Genomic DNA, 22,805 nt, shown 5'->3' with positions numbered 1-22,805 from the left:
CACAGTGTGATGTTGCTGATAGGAGACAGGCTGGAAATAAGTCTTTGATGTCAATATGAGAGATTAAACTAGATAAAGCAGTAATTAGAGCCCCCAAACAAACACAAGGAAAGGTAAGACTGTAATGCACTTTGCAGATGGGCCATCATACTGAATGCTGACAACTTAATTTGGAAGTTCCCAGTCTTTCATGCTTGGTTATAGTTAACTCTTTTTTTGAGATTTTAAGCAGTAATGACACTGAACAACAGGAAGTTTTCCCCTAATGTGCTTTGCATTTTGAATCTCCCCCTGCTCTTCAGTGGGAGGGTTTTTTAAAAAGAAAGAAACAGGGTTGCTTTAATAGTGAGAAGAAATGCAGCAAAAGCAATTAGGAGCTATAACCTGGGTGAATTATATCAATGAGATTAACAGGAAACCTATTAACATAACCATCATCCAAGTCTACGCTCCAACAGCAAATGTAGAAGAAGAATTAGAGAGATTTTATGCAGAAGTACAGGAAGAAAATGATCATACACCAAGACAAGATGTGCTGATAATCATGGGGCACTGGAATGCAAAAGTAGGGAACAGAGAACTAGAAATTGTGGGGAAATGGGACTTAGGAGTTAGAAATGAAGCAGGAGAGAGACTTACTGAATTCTGTGAATTCAATAATTTGTTCTTGCTAACACATGTTTTGAGCAATCAAAAAGACAACTGTACATGTGGACTTCACCAAATGGTCAATATAGGACTCAAATTAATTGGTAGCAAAAGATGGAGAAGTTCCATACTTCTTGCAAAAGCAACACCAGGAGCAGATTGCAGTACAGATCATGAACTAGTAAAACCAGAGTAAAGAGTAAAGAACAACAACAAAGCAATCATAATGCCAAAATACAATTTAAATAACATCCCAGAAGAATATAAAGATCAAATATGGAACAGATGGTGAATGTGAATCAAGAAACACGGTTAGAACCCTAAATGCAATAACACAGTGACGAATACATAGGGACAAAGAGAACCATTACAATAGTTATTGTATAGAAATATTGTATAGAAATAGAAGAGGACAACAATAGGACAACAAAAAGACCTATTCCAAAAGATTAGAGACAGGGAAATTTAAACCAAGAGTAGGGAAACACACAGACTGACCAAGATGAAATAAAAGGAAGATGGAAGCAATACACTGAAGAACGCTATAAAAGAGATACCAGGATGACAGATTCATTCACAGAGGAACCGTATGACGAAGAAGCAGAAATTTTAGAATGTGAGGTGAAAGGTGCTCTTAGATACTTGGAGTAAACAAATCACCAGGAACAGATGGTATTGTCATGGCCCCGTCAGAGGACTCCTCAGATGAGGATGACTCGGGAGTAACAGCAGCAGACCCAGGAGCAGCAGGAGACACGGAGGAGCCTCCTGAGAATCCAGCTCCTTCTGCCCCTCAGCTGCAGAGCACCCCAGGGACAGCAGAGGCCCTGCAGCCAGACACAGACAGTGAACAGGATACTCCCCCCTCACCTGCAGAACGTAGACAGCAGAAGGTCAGGCAGAAGAGAGGCAGGCCTGTCTCCTTAAGGCCCAAACGCTGAGGGCTCACACCTGCTGTCCATCCTGCTCTTTATAAGGCACACCTTGGCTGCAGCTTGTTGCTGACTGCAACGTCAGGCGTGGCTTTGTGTAGACCAAGTTTCCCTGCAGCATCTCTTTGACTGACCTCCTTGGCAATTGATCCCGGACCTCCACTGACCTCGCTTCTGGACTTCTGACTCGGCAAGTACGCTTCGGATAGGCCTGGCAGATTTACAACCTGACTGCTGGCTAAGGACTTTCCTTTCCTGCCAAAGACCCAGGAATTTCCAGCCCCCCCTGACACTGCTGATGCAGTGTAGAGCTGACAGGTATACCAATAGAGTTGCTACAAGCTACTGAAACTGAATCTGTCCAAATTTTGACAAAAATTTGTCAACAAATATGGACAACTAAACTATGGCCCACAGTCTGCAGGTGTTCAATGTACATCCCCATTCCAAAGAAAGAGGATCCCAGGGAATGCAGTAATTATCGAACTATTGCCTTAATATCCCATGCAAGTAAAGTAATGCTCAAGATTTTACAACAAAGGCTCTTACTATATATGAAGCAAGAAATGCCAGATGTCCAAGCTGGATTTAGAAAGGGAAGAGGCATCAGAGATCATATTGCAAACATATCTTGGATAATGGAACGGACCAAAGAATTTCAGAAAAATCACCCTTTGCTTTACAGATTACAGCAAAGCCTTTGATTGTGTATATCATGAAAAACGATGGAATGCTTTAGAATCAATGGGGGTGCCATAGCATCTGATTGTCTTGATGCGAAAACTATACACATTTGCTACTGGGACAAGTTCAAGGTTCTAGTTTTAGTGTACAAAGCCCTATACAGCTTGGCACCAGGATACCTGAAAGACTGTCTTATCCCTTATATTCCCGGTCGATCACTGCACTCTGCAGGTGAGGGCCTCCTGCAGATACCATCTTATCAGGAGGTCTGTTCTGCACAACATAGGAAACAGACCTTTAGTGTGGCAGCACCTACCCTGTGGAATTCCCTCCCCTTAAATATTAGACACGCGCCATCTCTGTTATCTTTTTGGTGCCTATTGAAGACCTTCTTCTTTCAACAAGCCCTATCCCAGTCTGCATCTGTGTTGGAATTGTTTTTTAATATGTTCTTAAACCTTCTTTTTAAAATGTTTTTAATCTTAGATGTTTTGAAAGGTTTTTTAAAGAAAGGTTTTAAAAATGTTTTGTTTTAATTTGTTTTAAAGTTTGTTTTTATGATGTTTTAAAGTTTTTAGTGCTTTTGCACCCTGGGCTCCTGCTGGGAGGAAGGGTGGGATATAAATCAAATAATAAAGAAATAAAAATAAATAATACTCTGGACAAGAGGCCACTGTAAAGACAGAATATGGAGAAACCGATTGGTTCCCAATCAGAAAGAATGCAAGAGACAAGAGTATTTTATCACCCTATTTGTTTAATCTTTATGCAGAACATATCATACTGCTGGCGTGGAAAATATGAGTGCCTCAAGTAGCAACCCCACTGGACCTAAACTATCCCTTTGTAGGCTTATGTTTATTGTAAAATGTATCTCTCCCTAGCCTTTCAGGCTTGTACTAAGTGTATGTTAATTCTTTGTAAAGTACTGGCATTTAGAATCTGTTGAAGTTGCCTTTCTGTATCTAGGGCAAAGGCAAAGAATGTGTTCCCTGCAGAGACGCATTTAACCCTGAAAAGAACAAACCATGTTTGTTCTTTTCCAATACACTAAGTCTGTAGTGTATGTTCACTTTAAGATAACTTTAAGATAGGATCTGTCAGAAGAACAGGAAGACAGGAAGGATGAAAACGCACCTTTTGTTCTTTTATTATGTCTGTTTACAACTTTGTTTATGACTCTGTCTTTCATCTGTTTACTGTTCACCGTGCCCTGGTGGTCTATAAAATGTTGGTGCTTCCTAAATAAACTCGTCCATCTGACCATTGCTGCCGCTTGGTTGGACTGAGGGCTGCTTTGTGCTGGTGGAACCTTTGGCCAAAGATCTACTGCATGGGTTCTGAACAAGGGGGCAATTCCCCCCCGGGGGGGATTTTAGGGTTCCAGGGGGGGAATTAGGACCACTATTCAGCAAAGTGTAATGTCCTGTAGATTATGTACAATCTGTAAAATTGTAGTTTGTTTTTAATTTAATCTGCGACATTCAATAAAGTTTATTGAATGTCACAGATTAAAATCGATTCTTGAACATGCAGCATTATTTTCATTTGCAAAATTAAATTATTATTTAAAGACCAGAAAGTGCTCCAAGAAATTCTGTTATAATATTAACTAAGAATTTTTTCTCTCTCGAGAAACACCACCGTCACTCGCGAAACGTCAACACACTATGAGAGACAAATAAAGATACGTCACTTGGCGATGACAGCGCTATCGCAGACCTGGTAGATTCGGCGGTAAGTAAACAATACCAGTGTAGCCGTAGAATTCATTACTGAGAGGGACGTTCCCTGATTTGGTTCGCTGATGGTTTGATCCAGTTCTCTTTTGAGTATCAGAGAGTAGTAAGTTCACTGTGCTGTTTATTTCTTTCATCGTTGATGCTTCTGTCCTCGATTATATCTTTCCGCCTTCTTTCATTGTGTTTCATTTATATTGTCTTTTTTTGGTTAATTCGTTATTCTATTTTTCATTTTCTTACATTTTGTGTGGTTTGTTTGTGTCTGTGTGCTTTATTGTTTTTCTCTTGGAGTTCTGAACACTTTTATCTGCTGTGTCTTAAGTTGTTCGATTTCGTTGGTTTGCGCGTGGTTCATTTTGTGCGTTTATAGGCCTTAATTTATAATTTATATTATATCAAAAACCCGAGCAACACTGGGAACATCTTCTAGTATTACATATGTCAGAAAGAAAAACAATTAAATTTAAAGGAAGTTCAAATTTATAAAAATTATATGCTTGTTTGTATAAAATTTATTATTTAAATTTTAAATTTTAAAATCTGGTTTTTAATATTTACTTGTTGTTGTGGAAAAATTCCATTTACAATATAGTCTTTGACTTATTCTTGTTTTTTATTCACAGAATTTGGAGCCCATCATGAGTGTCAAAAAAAGAGGGTATGATGCTTCATATATTCGATATGGATTCACATCCATCATCATCAATGGAGAAGAAAGGCCTCAATGTGTTATTTGTACCAAAGCTTTGTCAAATAATTCTATGAAACCAACAAAGTTGAAGCAACACTTGCAGAATGTTCATCCTCAACTCAAGGACAATGACAAAAGCTTTTTTGAATGTCATGGGAATGTTGTCAAAAAGATGAAGCTGGACAGGGGTGTTCCAAGAAAAAAACGAAAAGGTTATTGAAGCTTCTTATGTTGTAGCACTGGAGATAGCAAAGAAGAAAAAACCACATACAATTGGGGAAACTTTTATCAAACCTTGCGCTCTCAAAATGGTGGAAATTGTGTTGGGAAATGGATTGGAGAAAAAACTTGCAGCAGTTTCACTATCAAACAGTACTGTTCAAAGGAGGATCAGCGACATGGCCATTGACATCAAGGATCAGGTTGTGCAGGAGATCAAGTCTGCAGCATTTGGTTTATTTTCAATTCAACTTGATGAATCGACTGATGTGGCATCGTGTTCCCAGTTGCTGGTGTTTGCAAGATATGTTCACTCAAGTTCATTTAAAGAGGAGTTTCTCTTTTGTTCTCCTCTTGAAACAACTACTAAGGCCTCAGATATTTTGGAAAAGGTTTCATCTTTCTTTGAATCAGAAAATCTTTTGTGGGATTCTGTGGGTGCTGTACAGATGGAGCACCAGCTATGTTAGGGAGAAAATCAGGATTTCAAGCTTGTGTGAAAAAGCGAGCTCCAAAAGTGAAAGGCATTCATTGTATCATCAGACACAGGCTTCAAAAACACTTCCAGCTCCATTAGGGAAGGTTTTGGATCAACCAATGCAAATTGTGAATTTTGTGAAAGGGGGAGCTCTTAACTCATGACTTTTCAAGCAGTTATGTATTGACATGGATGCTGTCCATCATTTGCTTCTTTTCCACGCAAATGTTCAATGGCTTTCAAGAGGAAATGTAACTGAGCGAGTATTTGAGCTTAGAGATGAGCTCAAATTATTTTTTGAAGTTCAGGGTAAGATGGAATTTTTAGCCTGGCTGGATGATGAGGAATGGATCATGCGCCTTGCCTATTTAGTTGACATTTTTGAGCAGCTGAATAAACTGAATCTTCAAATGCAAGGAAGGAATACAAACATAAAATTCATGGATGCCTTGAAAGCTTTCATGAGCAAGCTCGAAAATTGGAAGAGAAAGGTCAAGATCAAAAATGTTGCAATGTTTGAGAAACTGTCATCAATTCTTGTTGCTGGTGGTGAAGAACAAGTGCTTCCAGAATTTGCAAAAAATGAAATTTTGCAGCATTTGAAAATGAATTCAGCCACTATCAGTGATGAAGAGTTGGATTTAGTGCGTAATCCATTTAAATTGTCAGTTGAAAAAGTTCCTGATGATTGTCAAGATGAATTTCTGGAGCTGAAAACTGATTTGGGAGCAAAAGATATGTTCGATGAGAAATCAATCACAGAATTTTGGCCCAAGATGTGCGATTCCTACCCAAAAGTGGCAGAAAGAGCTATTCATGCATTACTTCCATTTGTGTCGACATATCTCTATGAGTCAGGCTTTTCAACTTTGTTGCAAATGAAAACGAAGCAACGAAGTAGACTGGAGGCTGAAAATGACCTGCGTTGTGCCCTTTCAAGCACTCCTCTGTGTATCCAAGAACTGGCAAAGAAAAAACAATCACAGGTTTCTCATTGACTGTAATCTTCATCGAATAAAATAAACTACATTACCCTGGAATTCTATTGAACTTTTTGTTCACTGAAGTATGCTTCAGTAACTTTAGTTTGTTAAATAATTAGTTCTGAATATTAAAAAAACTAATTTTGTTCAAGTTTTAAAATCTATCAACATTTTCTATTGCTATTAAATTTGTAAAACTCTACTATAAAAATAATCCAAATAAATGTATATGTACTAATATAGAAAAAAATAAAAGATTTTCAATATTATATGCATATTATTTGGAATGCACCTTAGACTATCTTGGGAAGGGGGGAATTATATTTTGAACAATGGTGAAAGGGGGGAATGGAGCAAAAAAGGTTGAGAACCACTGGTCTAGTGTGTGTAAGTGTGTTTTCCTTCCTAAGCCTGCTTCAGGGTCCAATCCAGCTCCGTGCCTTACCTGGGGAAGGAGGCACGGTGAGATCAATATCAGGATCTCGCTCAACAATATGGAAAGTGGGATTGGACCAAAATGAAGGAGGTGTGAAAATTGGAGGGAGAAATAGCAATAATTTAAGATATGCAGACGATACCATACTCTTAGCAGAAACCAGTAATTATTTGAAACGAATACTGATGAAAGTTAAAGAGGAAAGCACAGAAGCAGGACTGCAGCTGAACATCAAGAAGACAAAAGTAATGACAACTTTAAAGTTAACAATAAGGACATTGAACCTGTAAAGGATTATCAATACCTTGGCACAGTCATTAACCAAAATAGAGACAATAGTCAAGAAATTAGAAGAACGGTAGGACTGGGGGAGGCAGCTATGAGAGAACGAGAAAAGGTCCTCAAATGCAAAGATGTATCACTGAACACTAAAGTCAGGATCATTCAGACCACTACCAATAAGCCCAAACTCAGGAATGATATGGTGACGTTGTAAAGTGAGAGGCACTGACTGGTAAGACTGACTCTGTAATTACACATCTGTAGCACCAATGGGCAAAAAGCCCAGCATGAGCTGAAACAACATCATCTACCACAAATCCTGCAGCAGTCAGACATGCTGAATCCAATCCCTTACAAGTTGGCAGCACAGATACTCCCTTACTCACTTATTATATGGATGTTTGTATGCTGGAGAAAACATACCAAGAATCTGACCCTAATTTTCAAAAGACAGAGGAGCCAAAGCTGAATCTCACTTCTTGTTCATCAGGATTCATCTGTAAACAACACAAACAGCCCTGAAGTTGTTCATTTTTTAAATACTTCACTGTATTTCAAAACACACAGATAGGTAAGATGCTCATATAGTACAAGATAATGAAAACGTTGGCACAGACTCTCTATCTCTACTTTCCATTTCATCCATCTTGTACCTTTGGGTTCCACTCAGTAACCCTGGCTGTATAATGCCTTTGTATCGACAACAATGGCATATTAATAGTACAAACACAAATACTCTGCTCACACAATGCCATCTAGTGTCATTTATACGAACAACATCAATACTGTAGTCTTAACTACAAAAATAAAGTAAAAATGTACCCTTTAATATTAAAAACAAAAACAAAACTAGTCACTTCCAAGAGCCTGATCAGGGTTTTTCATTCAAAACAAGTAACCTAGTCTAACACTCTAATAGTAAGGATAGCAACTCAACAACACTGATAGTAGGGACAGTGGCTACTGCTCCATGTCAGTGGGGCAGTGGAATCTGTTCCGGGTTTTAGTCTAAACTGATTCCTGATTCTGCACGGACTAGAAGCAGCTCACTAGGGTTTCAGGCAGAGGGCTCTCTGCCATATTTGGAGAGGACAGGTATTGAACCGGGGACCTTCTCAATGCAAAGCAATTGCCTTGCTACTGAACTACAGCTCTTCCTAAAACTAAGTCATCCACAAATGACCCTAGTTGCCAAACTAGATGGAGGAATGCAACCCCATCTAATTTTTGGGATACTTACTATAATTTAATAGCATTAGATACAGTGTCTTGGAAAATTGTCCCAAAAGGGACAAACTCATCTACTGAAATGAGTGGGTTCCATACCAGAAGACCCACATTTTTAAAGGAAGTTTTTTTATTATTTTTTTTTCTCTGTGTTATTAAATATTGTATTTGGGCATTCTACTCAATGCTTTGCCTGGCCATATTTGTATTGGGACAGGTTTTGACGAATGAGCTGCTGTCAAATTCATACATTTTCCGCAAGTCATTGCAAGTGTGCATCTGAGAATCAGTACTGAGAACTGTATGAATAAAATATGCCCCTTTTCCATAGAATGAGTCTGTTGACTTTCCGAAAGCTATTATCCGTTATTTCAACATCAGAGTAAGGCTGGCAGGAGGCCCTGCGTTTGTTTTTTTTAAAAAAGGTTAGCTGCTACAAACATGACAGAAAAGTATTACCTTGTAGTATTATTCTAAATAAAATCTCATTTGCAGCTTGGTCATTCACTGTACCTAGTGATGTCATCAAAACTGTGTGTGTTTGAAGCCTCTTAACATGGAATTGGCAAATATACCTACTCTCATATACTTGCCGAGAGACATATTTTATTAGATAGCTTTGGAATGAAGTGAATAATGTATGGGAAATTCCCAAGAGGGGGTGGAGAAGAAAAACAGCAACATCAAGTCTGCTTTGTTGTGCAATACAAACTCTTGCACTGTCTTGTGTTCTGGCGTGAAGAAATTATAGCAGGATCTCTGCTCCTAAATGGGAGAGTCAGGCTCTGCTTAGATGAGACATTTTAAAGGGGAAAAAGAACCTTCAAGTTGTTTGTCAGTCTTATGATTTTTAAAAACAAAAACTAGTCTCTAATACCCAACATAACTTACATAGGCTACAATACATGTCTACTCAGATGTAAACTCCATTGGGTTCAGTGGGACTTACTCCCAGAGAAGTATGTATTGGATTGCAGCTATAGTTGTTTTTAGGGTTTGAGGCAGAATATTTGTTACCTTATTGCCATTTCACTACAAATTAAATGTTTAAAGCAGGGATGGGAGAACCTGTGGGTGGCCCCCCCAGATGTTTTTAGACTTCAGTTCCCATCACCCCCACCCGGCATGACCAATTGTTAGGGATGATGGGAGTTGGAGTCCAAAAACATCTGGAGGGCTACAGATTCTCCATTCTTGGTTTAAGGGCTGCTCCGCACATGGCTTTTTAACAATGTAGACCAGAAATATTTTACATATGTACATATTTATATCTCAAGTATACGCCATAGATGACTTAGTGCCAGGATAGGTCACAGCTCCCTGTCACATTCATACAGGCTGGAATATCTAAAGTAGCTAAAAGTGTATTGTACATTTTACTGTAAATGGCAAACACATCAAACTGCCTTTTAGGCAGAACTGGTGTACTCCGCATGCCTGGGTGCAGCTTCTCCAATTCAGCTCCTAATACTGTGTGAAAATACCTGGTTGAGTTCTGTCCTATGTAGGCATCACCAAACCTCCCATTCTGACTCTGAGGCAACTGCTGTCTCTTGATTCACATTCACCATACTGATTAGAATCACCAACAAACATGTACTGGGACAAAGAAAGTCAAATCACAACAAGCCTGCAGGGCCCAAGCATTATTTGGTTGGCCCTAGTGCAAGCTTGTAGGTGGGACATTTTTTCATACCTATCCCATACATACACTCATGAGTCATGAAATAAAAGTTTATATTTTAATTCTGAAATGATTTTTTTATATTTCTTAAATTACATCATGACCCAAACTGGGGCTTTTTTGCCAAGCCCCCAAACATTCCCCAGCCTTAAACATAACATCCAGCCTGAAGAAGAGTCATACAAAGTTTGCTGCCTATTTTGTAACTTTCTGATTGGTCCTAATAATTGTTTTATCCTGCTGATGATTTGATTTTTTAAAAATTTTAATGAGCCAATGTGGTGCAAACATTTTATAAATAGACCAATTAACTTCAAAGCAGTCTCTATACAGAAATATTTATTTGAGACAGACTGCAAAAAGGCCTGGTTTGTTTTGAAAGGCTGGAGGAGTGATTAGTGACCACTAGCTTAATTTGCTTTCCTTGGTTTAACCTGCTTACATTCCTGGCTATCTGATGTGTGCTTATAAAAAAAAATAGAATGGTGTGTGCATGTGAACTAGACATTTATTTACATAAATTTACATAAACCTTATCAGCAGCACTGGCTCCCACTGTCCCTTGGATTAATGCCCCTGACAATTATGGTGTTTTATCCATCCTTCTTGTGTATGCACAAGGAACTCTGCTAGTCCTTGAAAGAAGTCACTCAGAGAAGCACAAATCTCTTTCTGTCTTTTAAACTAGACGTCCAAGTTTAATTGCACAGGCAGGCACCCTAGTGGTTAAGGTAAGGGTCTGGACCAGTATTCGCTATTCAGTACATTGTTTGTTCTCCTCTAACAGTAACATTGATTGGCCTCAGCAAATCCCACAAGATCTGGGCAACAGATACAGGGCAATATCCTCAAGTGGCATTTACAATTTAGCCTTACCTTTTTCCTGTAATGGTACTGGGCTGGACACCCTAGTTCTCTGTGCTCCAGTAAAGTGTACCCTCCCATACTGCCATGACTCTAACTTATCTAGAGATATGTATCTACTATTCACTTCTGAAATAGCAAGAGTACAGGAGGAGAAATAAGAGGGTGTAGGTCACCTGCAACTACTTTCACTTGAGGGATACCATTTTAACTTTGTGAGGTCTACATGTTGGTATTAATGTGTTAGTTTTTCAGTATTTGTTTGAACATCCATCTATCTGTTCTTGACATTTCATGTTTGGTACTATTATGGCCATTACAGAAAGGGATTTTGAAGGATATCTAACTTTTTCTGGTTACATAAATAGGCATCATCTGAACCTAAAAGTCAAGCCTACAAGAACCCCCACCAAGCCACTAAGCAGTGGTTAATACCATATAAGATTTTTGGGGTACTATACTGTACACAGATGACATAACAGAAAAAAAAGTCAGTGATAGTTTTTAAATGTATATTATAACCAAAGTAGGCATTATGCTTGAAGTAAAGATAGGGGGAATACAGGGATTTTGAAATTTTATAATTTGTGAATTTGGGGATAACCACACAATGTAGGTTCCCAAAAATTAAATACAATTAAAAAAAGATTAAGCAATTCCTGAGATACGGCCTAACTCTCCATAAGTTACAGCTGATTTGTTAATCCTCTCTGGAAGTTTGTCCTTTATGAATGTTCCCAAGTGACAGGAAATTAAAAATAAATGAGAAAAGAGGGCAAATCACTGTTAGTCATTTTAGTATCATCCTTCAGCGAGATATTGGTATACCCAGACTACAGTCTCAGTGTTCCGTATGAAAGCAGTATGTGAATTGCTTCTACGAACTCTTCCATCCCTATTTCATAACTGATTTCTCCTGTACGGTAGGCACTGTACTCAGTCTGCATTTATTAGATGAAAAAAGTGGAAGTGAAAAGTCTGGACCTTGTGGTCCTAACGCAGCCTTCATTTCACTTGTTAGGATTTACTTCCGAATTAAGTCACGTATGGGATAGGGCTATAAGCAGAAACACAAGAATTACTGAAACAGATTTTTCTTGAGTGCGTAAATAATAGTACAAACAACAGAACGAGCTAGCGAACTTGCAAATCCTGAAGAAAAATTGGGCCTCGTCCTTCGCCGTAGCCGCTCCGCTCTTTCTCTCGGGTCCACGTTGGCTGCGCATGCGTACTGGCGCTGCTTACTCACCTGCCGCTTGAGTGAGGGGCAGCCCGCCGAGGACAGGGGGGGAGGCGGCGAGGAGTGGAGTAAAGAGAAGCGGTGTCAGGGGCCATTACACCCTTGCCCCCTTCACGCACTACTTTGAGGTGCCGGCCATAAGGTAACGCTGGAGATAAAAGTCGTTACCGCCTCGTTTCCCCCTCCCTCGTCGGAAAGAGAGAGTGACCGTCTGTCCGTGAGAGACTTTCGCCCAGCCGCCTCCCTTTCTCTTTACCTCGCTCGGCCGTTCTTCTTGCGCTGTCATGTTCAAGAAACTGAAGCAGAAAATCAGCGAGGAGCAAACATCGCCGGCACCGCGGAGCCCTGGCGGTCGCGTCCCGAGCCTGCCGCAGGTATTAGGCGCTGGGACAGGGGTGGGAGGCCTCCTCGTTATCGGGTGATGGGGGGGGGTAGAGAGGGAGGGAGAGCCGGGGGTGGTTTTGCGGGGCGAAGAGAAGCAAAAACAGACCCTGGCTTGCCAGGAGGCGGTCGGCTCTTCTTATTTGTGTGAGGGTCCCCTCAAGCGCTGCGTGCTCCTGACGTAAGGCGGTAAATATTTCCCGCCCCCTCGACCTTCCCGGCGCTTTCACTCTTGGGAAGAAGGAGGGAGATGGGGACGACGACACGGCTGTAAGTCTCTCTCCCCACCCCGTCCCACGGTATTTTCATAGCTACAGTCTGATCCTGTGTGTGCTTACTCGTAAGTAAGCTCCATTGAATACAGTTGGACTTTCTTGCTTGTAAGTGTGCATATCAACTACAATCCTACCTGTGCATGTCTGCTTAGAAATAAATCCTTTTGAATTTGGTGGGGTTTTCTCCCACATACTGGATAGGATTGCAGCGGGAACATGCCAAGAAATAAGGGGCATGTATGTAAAATAACTGTACTTTGAAGTCCTGTTCAATTCAGTTATATTTATGTATAAGTCTATACTGAAAAACAAAATGCAACACATTTACTGACTACAACCCTTTTTTAAATTATTTTTTTTATCAGAGTCTGTATAAAGAATTTGTTTAAACCCCCAATCCTTAAGAGACAGGACATCAAATACACCTATATATTTTTCTCTTAAGTATAAATAATTACAGAGGAAGCTTCGGCTATGGGGCGGTATACAAGTTTAATAAATATATAAATAAAACCTCTGGTGGCTGAAGCAGTAAGTGTTTGAAAGAGGAGGAGCAGGTTGCTGCAATTCCTGCTGGAAGGTGGAGCAGGGTATGCAGAGCAGTGTAACTCATTTTGTGGATCAAGTTGACATGTTTAGCCTTTTGAGTGTTTAAAGGCTTTTTACATGATTAGGTTCAAAGCTGTTATCCTGGTGTGATGCATTCTGCCATCTTCCATTATGTCATCTTTCCTCTGCAGCGTGGCAGAGTAAGATAAACTCTAGGGGTTGTTGCTGTACTGGATTATTATATGATCAGCTGCTCCAGGTGATCCTACATAAAATGTGGCGTCTTCTCTGATTGTCGATTATCATTTTTTGGGGTGTGTGTGTAGAGGGCTCTTAATGTAAGGTAAACACCTCAACTCCTGGCTCCCCTGAATTTTTGTCAAATCATAACACACACCAATAGCTTTCTAAAAAACAGTAGCTCACCAACGGTAAGGAGGTCTGCCCTTCTGCTATGTAAGCAGTGGGGGGTGGTGGTGGTTTTTTTTTGTGCAACTAAAGGATTGGAATATTACAGTGAGCAAACATGTGCTAGTTAGGTTTTTCTTTTCTTCGGTTTGGTCATCACCTGTAGAATAATGATAAAGTGCTGAAGTGAGAGAATGGATTACATCAGATTTCAGTTGGAAAATAAAATTTTTGAATGCTCCGCCATAGCTTAACATCCCAGAAAAGTAGCACATCTGGGAGATATTTACACTAGCCTTTTTGCTACTGTAATGGCTTCTTTTTTGTAGAGAGTTTTTCATTTAGGGAAGTGTTTAAAATGTAATCATCACCTGCTGTCTGATGTGGTATAATCAATTCTGTGACCATAGCACTTTGCCACCTTATTCTGCTATATGTTATGTTTCTTTAGTAATCTTCTGCTCCCCATTTCAGCTCTTGGTGACTAAATTAAAAGTAAAAACAATAATACATGTATAATAAAATAGAAAATTAAATTAAAACAGATCATAGTATAGCTGCAGGAAGAAACAATGTTAACAGATAATTTTAAAAGTTTTTGGAAAAGAAAAACTCTTTTACTTGGTTCTAAAAAATACATTAAAGTACAAGCCAGATGAATCTCCGTAGGGAGAGCATTCCAAAGGCAGGGTCCAAGAAGACCCTATCACTCCCTAGCACTTATTTTGCTTCAAAAGCCATGAACACTTGAAGAAGGCTTCCAACAAAATTTTAAGCTAATGCAGGTGCATGGGCCTTATATTATGTATCACTTGTGTTTGCAAGCCTGCACAAAGCACAGTCATTAATATCTTGACAGGATGAATGATGACCACCCCATACATCTGGATTGTTACTTGCTGTACTTCTCTTGAATGAACTTACTAATCACTTAGTTTTGGCATCTTTGGCATTTTTTCTTCAATTTCAGAGGATTATGACCTCTGTTAGCAAAGCTGAAAAGGAAACATGAAAGCTAGACACTAATAATAATATGTATTGTAAAATGTGTACTTAAAATTAAATGAACTCTTAAAATCATATCTTAATATTAAACTTATTTGTTGACCTCAAAACCACTACAGAATTGACCCTGTGTGCATTCTTGTCTAAGCTATGGAAATATTTGTATATGAAAAACAATTTTTAAAAGCTCTGCATCTGGTTTTAACTGATACCTACAGTTCTGAAATCCTTGATATCACAATTTGCAGGCAGTATTCCAACAAATGGGTGCATGTAACACTGCATATGGTTGTATTGTGTGTAGGGACTAGCAGTTGTTCATTGCTGTTACTTCTTTTGCAGGGACCTTCTACATCTTCACCATCAGTTACCAGGAGTAGAACATCTTCACTTGTAGAGCAAAACGATGAAGACACTTTAACGCCCAACAGAGAGGTGGGTGCACACCTATTGGCTTAAAAAGGGCACGGAAGTAGCCCCAAATACTCAAAGAACCATGAAAAACGTAGAAGCAGTACAGCAAAAATTAAGAAAACTGTATATTAAAAACTATATGTAACAAAGGGTGAAACAAATCACACAAATGAAGAAAAGAGGCATAAACAATGAAAGATGATGAATTCCCAAAATATTATTGAATAGCAAAGCACAGAAACTCCAGTTTTAAGTGGTATAGGTTGAAAGTGCCACTTTAGAAAGAGACCAGTGCGTTTCAGCATTGACTTCAGATCCCTTACAGTACATAGCCAGAAAACTTTATAGATACCTTTTGTATCCCATTCAGTAGATGAATAAGCCCTAGCTAAATGAATACTGAACATGTTCTTCCTTACACTATGGTTGTTCTAAGAACTATTTTTCAAGAAAATTGGGTTTTTTAAAATGAAACAGCCAAAATGCAAGGGAGAATTATATTTTGTATCCATGTAACTGGAACCAGTTTGCATGCTATATTGGATTGACGAGGTACAATATAAGGTTTTCTGGCTAGGAGTTTTATCTATAAGAGATTTAAGAGAGCAATACCACTTGGTGTCCGCCAAATCCTAGGAGGGGTAGGAAAAAATAAGTGAAAGAAGTAAATGGGGAAAAAAAACTAGGAACTCTACCCACCAACCTGGGACATACTTATATATGCCTGCATTAACACCCACATGCCACTCACAGGCAGCTCATGCTGTTGCAATGATCAGGATACACTCCTTTATTGCCACATAAAGACCCCAGAGTGTTCCCACTCCACCAGCTACACAATGATTTTAAGCAGGCACTTAAAGGGTACAGCGACAGCACCTGCCTGACGTCAATAGGCAGGGAGTTCCAAAGCATAGATTCTGCCATACTAAAAATACTTCCTTACAAGTGTGGAATGAGTATTATGTGGCACCTGTAACATTACAGTTCCATAGATCAAAGCAGTTGAGTAGACACATATAGGGAAAGATAGTCCCTCAAGTAAACTGGTCCCAGTCTGTTAAGGGCTGTATATACCAGTAGTAACACCTTGCAGTGCATTGCAGTAATCCAATCACCAGTGCCTGAACTACTGTGGTCAAGCTCTCTGGTCCAGGAGTGGTCATAGCTATTGTATCACATGCAGATAGGGGGAATAAGAGAAGAGAGACAGAGCAGGGTGTCAAAACAAGGGAGGAATTCTGTTTTTACTTATGTCTCCTTTCTTTACAACCCTCCTAAGGAGGAGAGTATTGATCAGTGTGAGTAAACTGCATGGGCTGCTGCTTATTCCTCCTTCATTCCTGTTCATTTGGAGAGTGAATGAAGGGACATGAAGCTGGGGTGGGGCACCTTACCAGAAGCCTGATTCAGCGTGAAGACCACCAGTTGCCAACCCTTAGTTTCAAACAATTGTTTTTGAATTATTGAGTCTTTAGTGGCCAGTATGAAAGATAGATTTTGCGAGTTAGAGCAGAATCAGTTTAACCTTTTTGCTACTAGTAGTCTGATATCACCAGACTTTGCTGCGAGCAAATTTTAATTACGTTTATATTGATTTGTCAGATGAAGCATTGCCATATTTTCTGTGACCTGCTATTCTCATTTACAGATTTATTTCTTTTGGAGAATAATACATAAAGAGTGGATCTCAATCTTGAGTTTAACATTCAGTGTGATTACATTTAATCTGCTAGTGCATTCAGCCTTGATGTTTATAGCCAGAATGATTCAAAATAGCTTTTGCCAACCTAGTGCCCTCCACATGTTTAGGACTAAAATTCCCATTAGCTCCAAACAGACAGGTGGGAGTTGTAGTACAAAACATCTTAAGGGCACCAGGTTGGCAAAAGGTAATATATAGACTTGTTTTATTGATATCTATTTTTAAAACAATTCCTGAATTATTGTGTATAGTATATAGAAAGGTATTTGTTGACAAATTGAAATGTATATTGCACAAGCTATGAATTGTCTGTCTCCTTTTAATCTCAACCAGTTTTTTAATCAGTAGTAAACATCTGAAGATGGGACAGTTCTGTTGCTGTGTATGAAAAGAAGAAACAGCTTCACTTCTTCAAATGCTGTTCTGACTTTTTCCTTTCCTTCTGATTTTAAGACCCTTTTGTTAATTACTGTTGCTACTATGGCAAAACTTAATGCATTCTTTATGACTATGTGTTTAGATGGAGTTAAGGTTGGGGATTATAAGTATTGCAGTCTGCGTTCTCCCACCTTCCTTCCAGTGTTCGTATTCAATTTTTATAAAAAATAACAATTTAAGTTGGGTTGATGGGAATTATAGCTTTGGACAGAAGTTTGCTCTTGATAACCTCAGTTTTTAAAACTATATACTGTGCTAACTATTTTGCTGCATGTTTCTTGTTGCAGTGCTTGTGGCAGTATTAATATGACTGCAATCCAAAAAGCTCTTTAGGGCTTGCATAGTAAGGCTTCTGATGATATCTTTTTCAACAGTAATCCCAGTGCAGTGTTACAAATGTCAGCAGATGATGGTTGCTGTTAACCCCCTTCACTCCCAAAAGTGGAGTTCTCTAGACAACAGTTTTACATATGAGGCCTCAAAAAAAACAGTGCCGTGCATATCTGAGGCAGAATGGAGCACTAAGCCCAAGGTAGCACCTAAAGTTATTCCTAGAAAAAGCGGGGGAAAACATTAGATGCAAGCTGACCCTTATTTTGGTAGCTTAAGTAAAATGAAGATACTAGGGCTGTAATAGCACATGAGACTTCCCCCCCCTTTTGTGTGTGTCTGCTGTTTGTTGATGTATACTTGCTCATATTGCTGCCATCATTCATTTAATATAATTTGGTGTGGAACACAAGACAGTGGACGATGCATGTTTAAAAAGTAGATTTTTTCTCTTTGTACCTTCTTAATTCAGGAGTGATCATTAGTGAGTTCCTGAAATCATAATTTAGACTATTCCTGTCACAGTGTGCCATGCAGAGTTATGTGCCCGACTATTAAGCTGTGTACTTCGTATTCTCAAAATGCTGCATTTAAAAGACCCTTTAACTTGTAGCTTAGGCAAACTATGGTAATGATATATAGCAAGTACACAGCTGAATCCTTTTTTAGATTGGATTTTCAATAGCTCATATTTCTAGTGTCCTTTTAAAACATAAGATTTTACTGAATTCAAACTGAAGGACTAATTCTTACATTGTAAGGAAGCAGGGCTGTGGAGTTGGTACGCCAAACCTTCAACTCAGACTCTTCTATTTTTCTACTCTCCGACTCCACCCAAAATTGCTTCCGACTCCACAGCCCTGGAAAGGGCTGTAAATGTCTTTTTAAATGGGAAGCTCTCGTAGGAGCGTTTTTATCACTGCCTGAATATGCGCTGATCTTGGCATAGCAGCGTTTGTCTTATCTGGGTCTTGTATCATACACTGCCACACAAAATGTTTTCCATCTTGAGTTATGGTGAAATGCTCATATACAGCTGACTTCATCGGAAGCTTCTTTGACATTTTGAATATATATTTAAAAAAATTGTCAATCAAAATTTATTTTGAAGTCTGAGTTGGTATGTTTCTTCCGACTCCGACTCCACGACTCTGACTCCACAGCCCTGTAAGGAAGTTCATTAAAGTATCAACAAAAATTGTTCAAAAGATACTTGCAAAACAGCTGACAGTACACAGTAATTAATATATATGTACATGATGCTTAATTGAGTTGAGAATACACTATTTTTATTTTTAGAAAGCTAAATAAGGCTATTCAGTTTCTATTTGTTTATGTACATACTTCTTAGCTAGTTTGTTTATGTACATACTTCTTGGCTAGTTTGAGTGTTCTGTTCAACCTTCAGTATGTTCTGTTCATGCACTTTCCTTGATAATGTTGCATATTTTTGCAGTTTCTGTAAGCATTGTGTACAAACATCTTTGAATTAAAACTGCAACATGCTTTTATATTCCTTCCCTTTTACCTCATTTCTTTGTTTAATTTTTCATCTCCTTACTTTTTGCACTGAATGACACAGCTGCTAGCTGGGATGATATCAGAGCCTGCTTTTCTTTCTGAGTATACTGTCTTTGCTTTGGATCCTACCAAACAACCTAAACCACAGAGTGGGAGTGTGGTGAGTCCCTCACCCCGGGTTCTATCCTTTACAGTGACAAATTAACTGGGACAAGAGGATACTGTTAATCGTAGAAGGCAACAGTGCTGCTTTTGGTTTAAGTCTCACTTAAAGCATACTGAGTGCCATATTGCTAACCCTGCGCTAAACTCAGAGCTTATTTTGTTTTAACATTGGATTGGGGTATTTGATAACATCAGCTTAATTTAACATACAAATTAACATTGCTTTGATTACATCTATTTTAGGCATTCATCACAAAATACCTTTGTAGCATAGCTGAGCATTTTTATGTCTGATTCTTAAGGTTTTTTTTTTAAAAAAAACTCTCCCCTTGCTTCCCCTCCCTTTGTTTTTAGTAACAGACCACTTCTTGAAGAAGCTTTGTCTGGTATTCTCAAGAATATTAAGGAACAGCTATTTTTTCAAGCGAGTTCTGTGAAGAATAAGGTTTTACATTTGCTCAGAGCGAGGTTACAGAATGAGGACAAGTGGCAGGAACAGGAGCAAGAACACAAGGAATGGAATTGTTGCTTCCTACTTGAACCCAGGATTCATTTTACTATTTGTTCTCTTTTCTTTTATGACCCTCTGAGTACAATAGCTTCTAGAGATGATGATGATGATGATGACGATTTAGATTTATTAGTCGCTTGATACCTGAAGGTCCTCCATAATGTTAAAACAAAACAAAACAGACTATAAAACATAATAATAAACAACAAAACAATAGCAATACCACCACCACCCAGCCACAGGAAGGTTTGGTAGCACATAAAAACAAAACATCGTCTCAATCTATCAAATGCCTGGGAGTAAAGATACGCCTTTACCTGGCACTGAAAAGATGTCAATGACAGCGCCAGGTGGACGTCACTGGGGAGCATATTCCACAGATGGGGAGCCACTACTGAAAAGGCCATCTCCCTTGTCATCACCCTCTGAGCTTCCCTCAAAGGGGAGACCTGAAGAAGGGCCTCAGAGGAAGTTCTAAGGGTCCAGATAGGTTCATATTGGGAGTTCCAGAAACTATTGAGGTCCTGAGCCATAAAGAGCTTTTTAAGTCAAAAAATAGTACTTTGAATTGGGCTTGGAAGTATATAGGCAGCCAATGCAATTGGAACAGGATAGGTGTTATATGCTGTGTTTGCCTCGAACCCGTCAACAGTTGGGCAGCTGCATTCTACACAAATTGAAGCTTCTGAACCATTTTCAAAGGCAGCCCCACATAAAGCGCATTGCAATAATCCAACCTTGAGGTTACAAGAGCATAGATTACTATAGCCAGGTTATCCATATCCAGGTAGGGTTGCAGTTGGGCCACCAGCCTAAGCTGATGGAAGGCACTCCACACCACTGAGGCCACCTGTGCCTCAAGTGACAGCAGTGGATCCAGGAGAACCCCAAACTATAAACCCGTTCCTTCAGAGGGAGTGTGACCCCATCTAGAGCAGGCCACACACCACTTGGCTGGTCAGAGGAACCATCCACCAACAGCATCTCAGTCTTGTCTAGATTAAACTTTTTATTGGCCCTCATCTAGTCAATTATTGCAAGCAAGTACTGATTCAGCACATCCACAGCCTCACCTGCAGAAGATGAAAAGGAGAAATAGAGCTGTGTCATCAGCATACTGATGACAACACACTCCAAATCTCTGTATGACCCCATTCAGCAGTTTCGTGTAAATGTTAAACAACATGGGAGACAGAACCAATCCCTGCTGGACCCCATACTGGCAAGCCCATGGAGCCGAGCAATGCTTCCCAAGAACCGCCTTCTGGAACTGGCCATCCAAGTAAGAATGGAACCGCCACAATGCAGTGCCCCCAATACCCAACTCGGACAGTTGCCCCAGAAGGATGCCATGATCGATGGTATCAAAAGCCGCTGAAAGATCAAGGAGAATCAACAGAGTCACACTCTGTGCCTGTCTCTCTCCCGACACAGGTCATTGTACAGGGCAACCAAGGCTGTTTCTGTACCAAGCTCAGGCCTGAATCCTGATTGAAATGGATCTAGAAAATCTCTCTTCCAAGGGTACCTGGATCTAGTTGGCCACCACCGTCTAGAGAACCTTGCCCAGAAAGGGGACATTTGCTACTGGTCTAAAATTATTAGGATCTTCCGGGTCCAGGGAAGGCTTCTTCAGGAGTGGTTTTACCACCATCTCCTTCAGGTAGCCTGGGACCACTTCTTCTTGGAGAGAAGCATTAATTATCTCCCTGGCCTACCCAGCTGTCCCCTCCCTGGCAGTTTTTATCAGCCATGAAGGTCAAGGGTCTAAGACACAGGTGGTTGCACATACCCGACCAAGTACCTTATCCACATCCTCAGGCTTCAGGAACTGAAGCACATCCACTGTCATTGGACAAGAAAGTGCTCCAGGCACCTCACTTGGATCATCAGCATCAACAATGAAGTCCAAATCCCAGTGGATGGAAGCGATTTTATCCTCAGAATGCTTAGCAAATATGTCACAGCGGGCTTTAGATGGCTCTACCATCTCTCCAGGGCCAGGATGTAATAAGCCCTTAGCTACTCTAAACAGCTCTACTGAACTGCAAGCTGAGGACACAACGGAGGTGGAGAAGTAAGTTTCTTCGCCACCTTCAGTGCCACTGAGTAGGCTCAAACATGAGCACATACCAGTGTTCGGCTGCATTCATTAGGAATTTTTCTCCACCTGTGCTGAAGCCATCTCCCTTCTCGCTTCATTGCTCTTGGCTCTGAGGTATATACCATGGAGCTTTCTGAGCTCTGTTAGTAGAGAGAGGATGCATAGGTGCAATTTTGTCAATCGCCTGGGTCATCTCTATTCCACAGATCAACTAGGGCTTTAACAGGAGAGCCGGCCATGCCACCTGGAAAACTCTCCAGAGCCTTCTGAAAACCAATAGGATCCATCAGTCTCTTGGAGGGGGAACAATCTTAATAGGTCCCCCACCCCTGCAGAGGGAAAAGGCCCCTGTAAGTCATCTAACCATGACATAGGGACTGTTTTTATGTCCCCCACCTTCAGATCACCGTCTCTGTCCAACTGAGAAAACCAAATCCATAGTGTGCCCTGCTACATGTGTAGCCCAATGACATGTTGGGACAGCCCCATGGTTGGCTGGGAGACCATGAAGTCCTGAGCTGCCCCAGACAGAGCAGACTCGGCATGAATGTTGATATCTCCCAAGACTAACAGTCTTGAAGTCCTCAGCAGCACTTTTGAGACTATGTCCATCAACTCAGGTAGGGAGACTGTTGGGCAGCGGGGTGGGACGGTACACCAACAGAATCCCCAATTTTCTTGCTGGTCTAACACGAAGTGCAAACACTCCAAATAGGCACTCGGATGTAGAGGGAGTCTGGAGAGCAAGATGGTATTCCTGTAGATCACAGCAATCCCTCCACCCCCTGCCCAGCCCTCAAGCCTAAACTGGTGCTGAACCAAGTACCTACGTGGGCACAGAACTCAGCTGCTGGATGATTAGCAATAGAAACTTACCTTGGAGCTTAAT

The 22,805-nt window shown here is 40.1% G+C and overlaps 1 protein-coding gene and 1 pseudogene across 4 annotated transcripts in view; both read left to right on the top strand.

The window, feature by feature from the left end:
• The first annotated feature begins 29 nt into the window (after positions 1-29).
• LOC133365506 (zinc finger BED domain-containing protein 5-like) lies at positions 30-6,392 on the top strand (annotated as a pseudogene).
• Positions 6,393-12,049: 5,657 nt separating this feature from the next.
• GOLGA4 (golgin A4) overlaps positions 12,050-22,805 on the top strand; it is a 108,945-nt gene continuing 98,189 nt past the window's right edge. For 2 of the 4 annotated variants that reach the window (XM_061585889.1, XM_061585888.1), the window contains exons 1-3: positions 12,050-12,484; positions 15,071-15,163; positions 19,198-19,296. In XM_061585889.1, the coding sequence (XP_061441873.1) occupies positions 12,395-12,484; positions 15,071-15,163; positions 19,198-19,296 (282 nt within the window). In that variant the 5' untranslated portion in view covers positions 12,050-12,394. Of the gene's footprint in view, positions 12,485-12,715; positions 12,872-15,070; positions 15,164-19,197; positions 19,297-22,805 lie in introns of those variants that run through there. The other 2 variants (XM_061585892.1, XM_061585891.1) reach the window with 2 other exon arrangements.

This window comes from Rhineura floridana, chromosome 10 (genome assembly GCF_030035675.1).
Source record: "Rhineura floridana isolate rRhiFlo1 chromosome 10, rRhiFlo1.hap2, whole genome shotgun sequence".
Lineage (NCBI taxonomy): Eukaryota > Metazoa > Chordata > Lepidosauria > Squamata > Rhineuridae > Rhineura > Rhineura floridana.
This window is presented reverse-complemented; position numbering and strand designations above follow the sequence as displayed.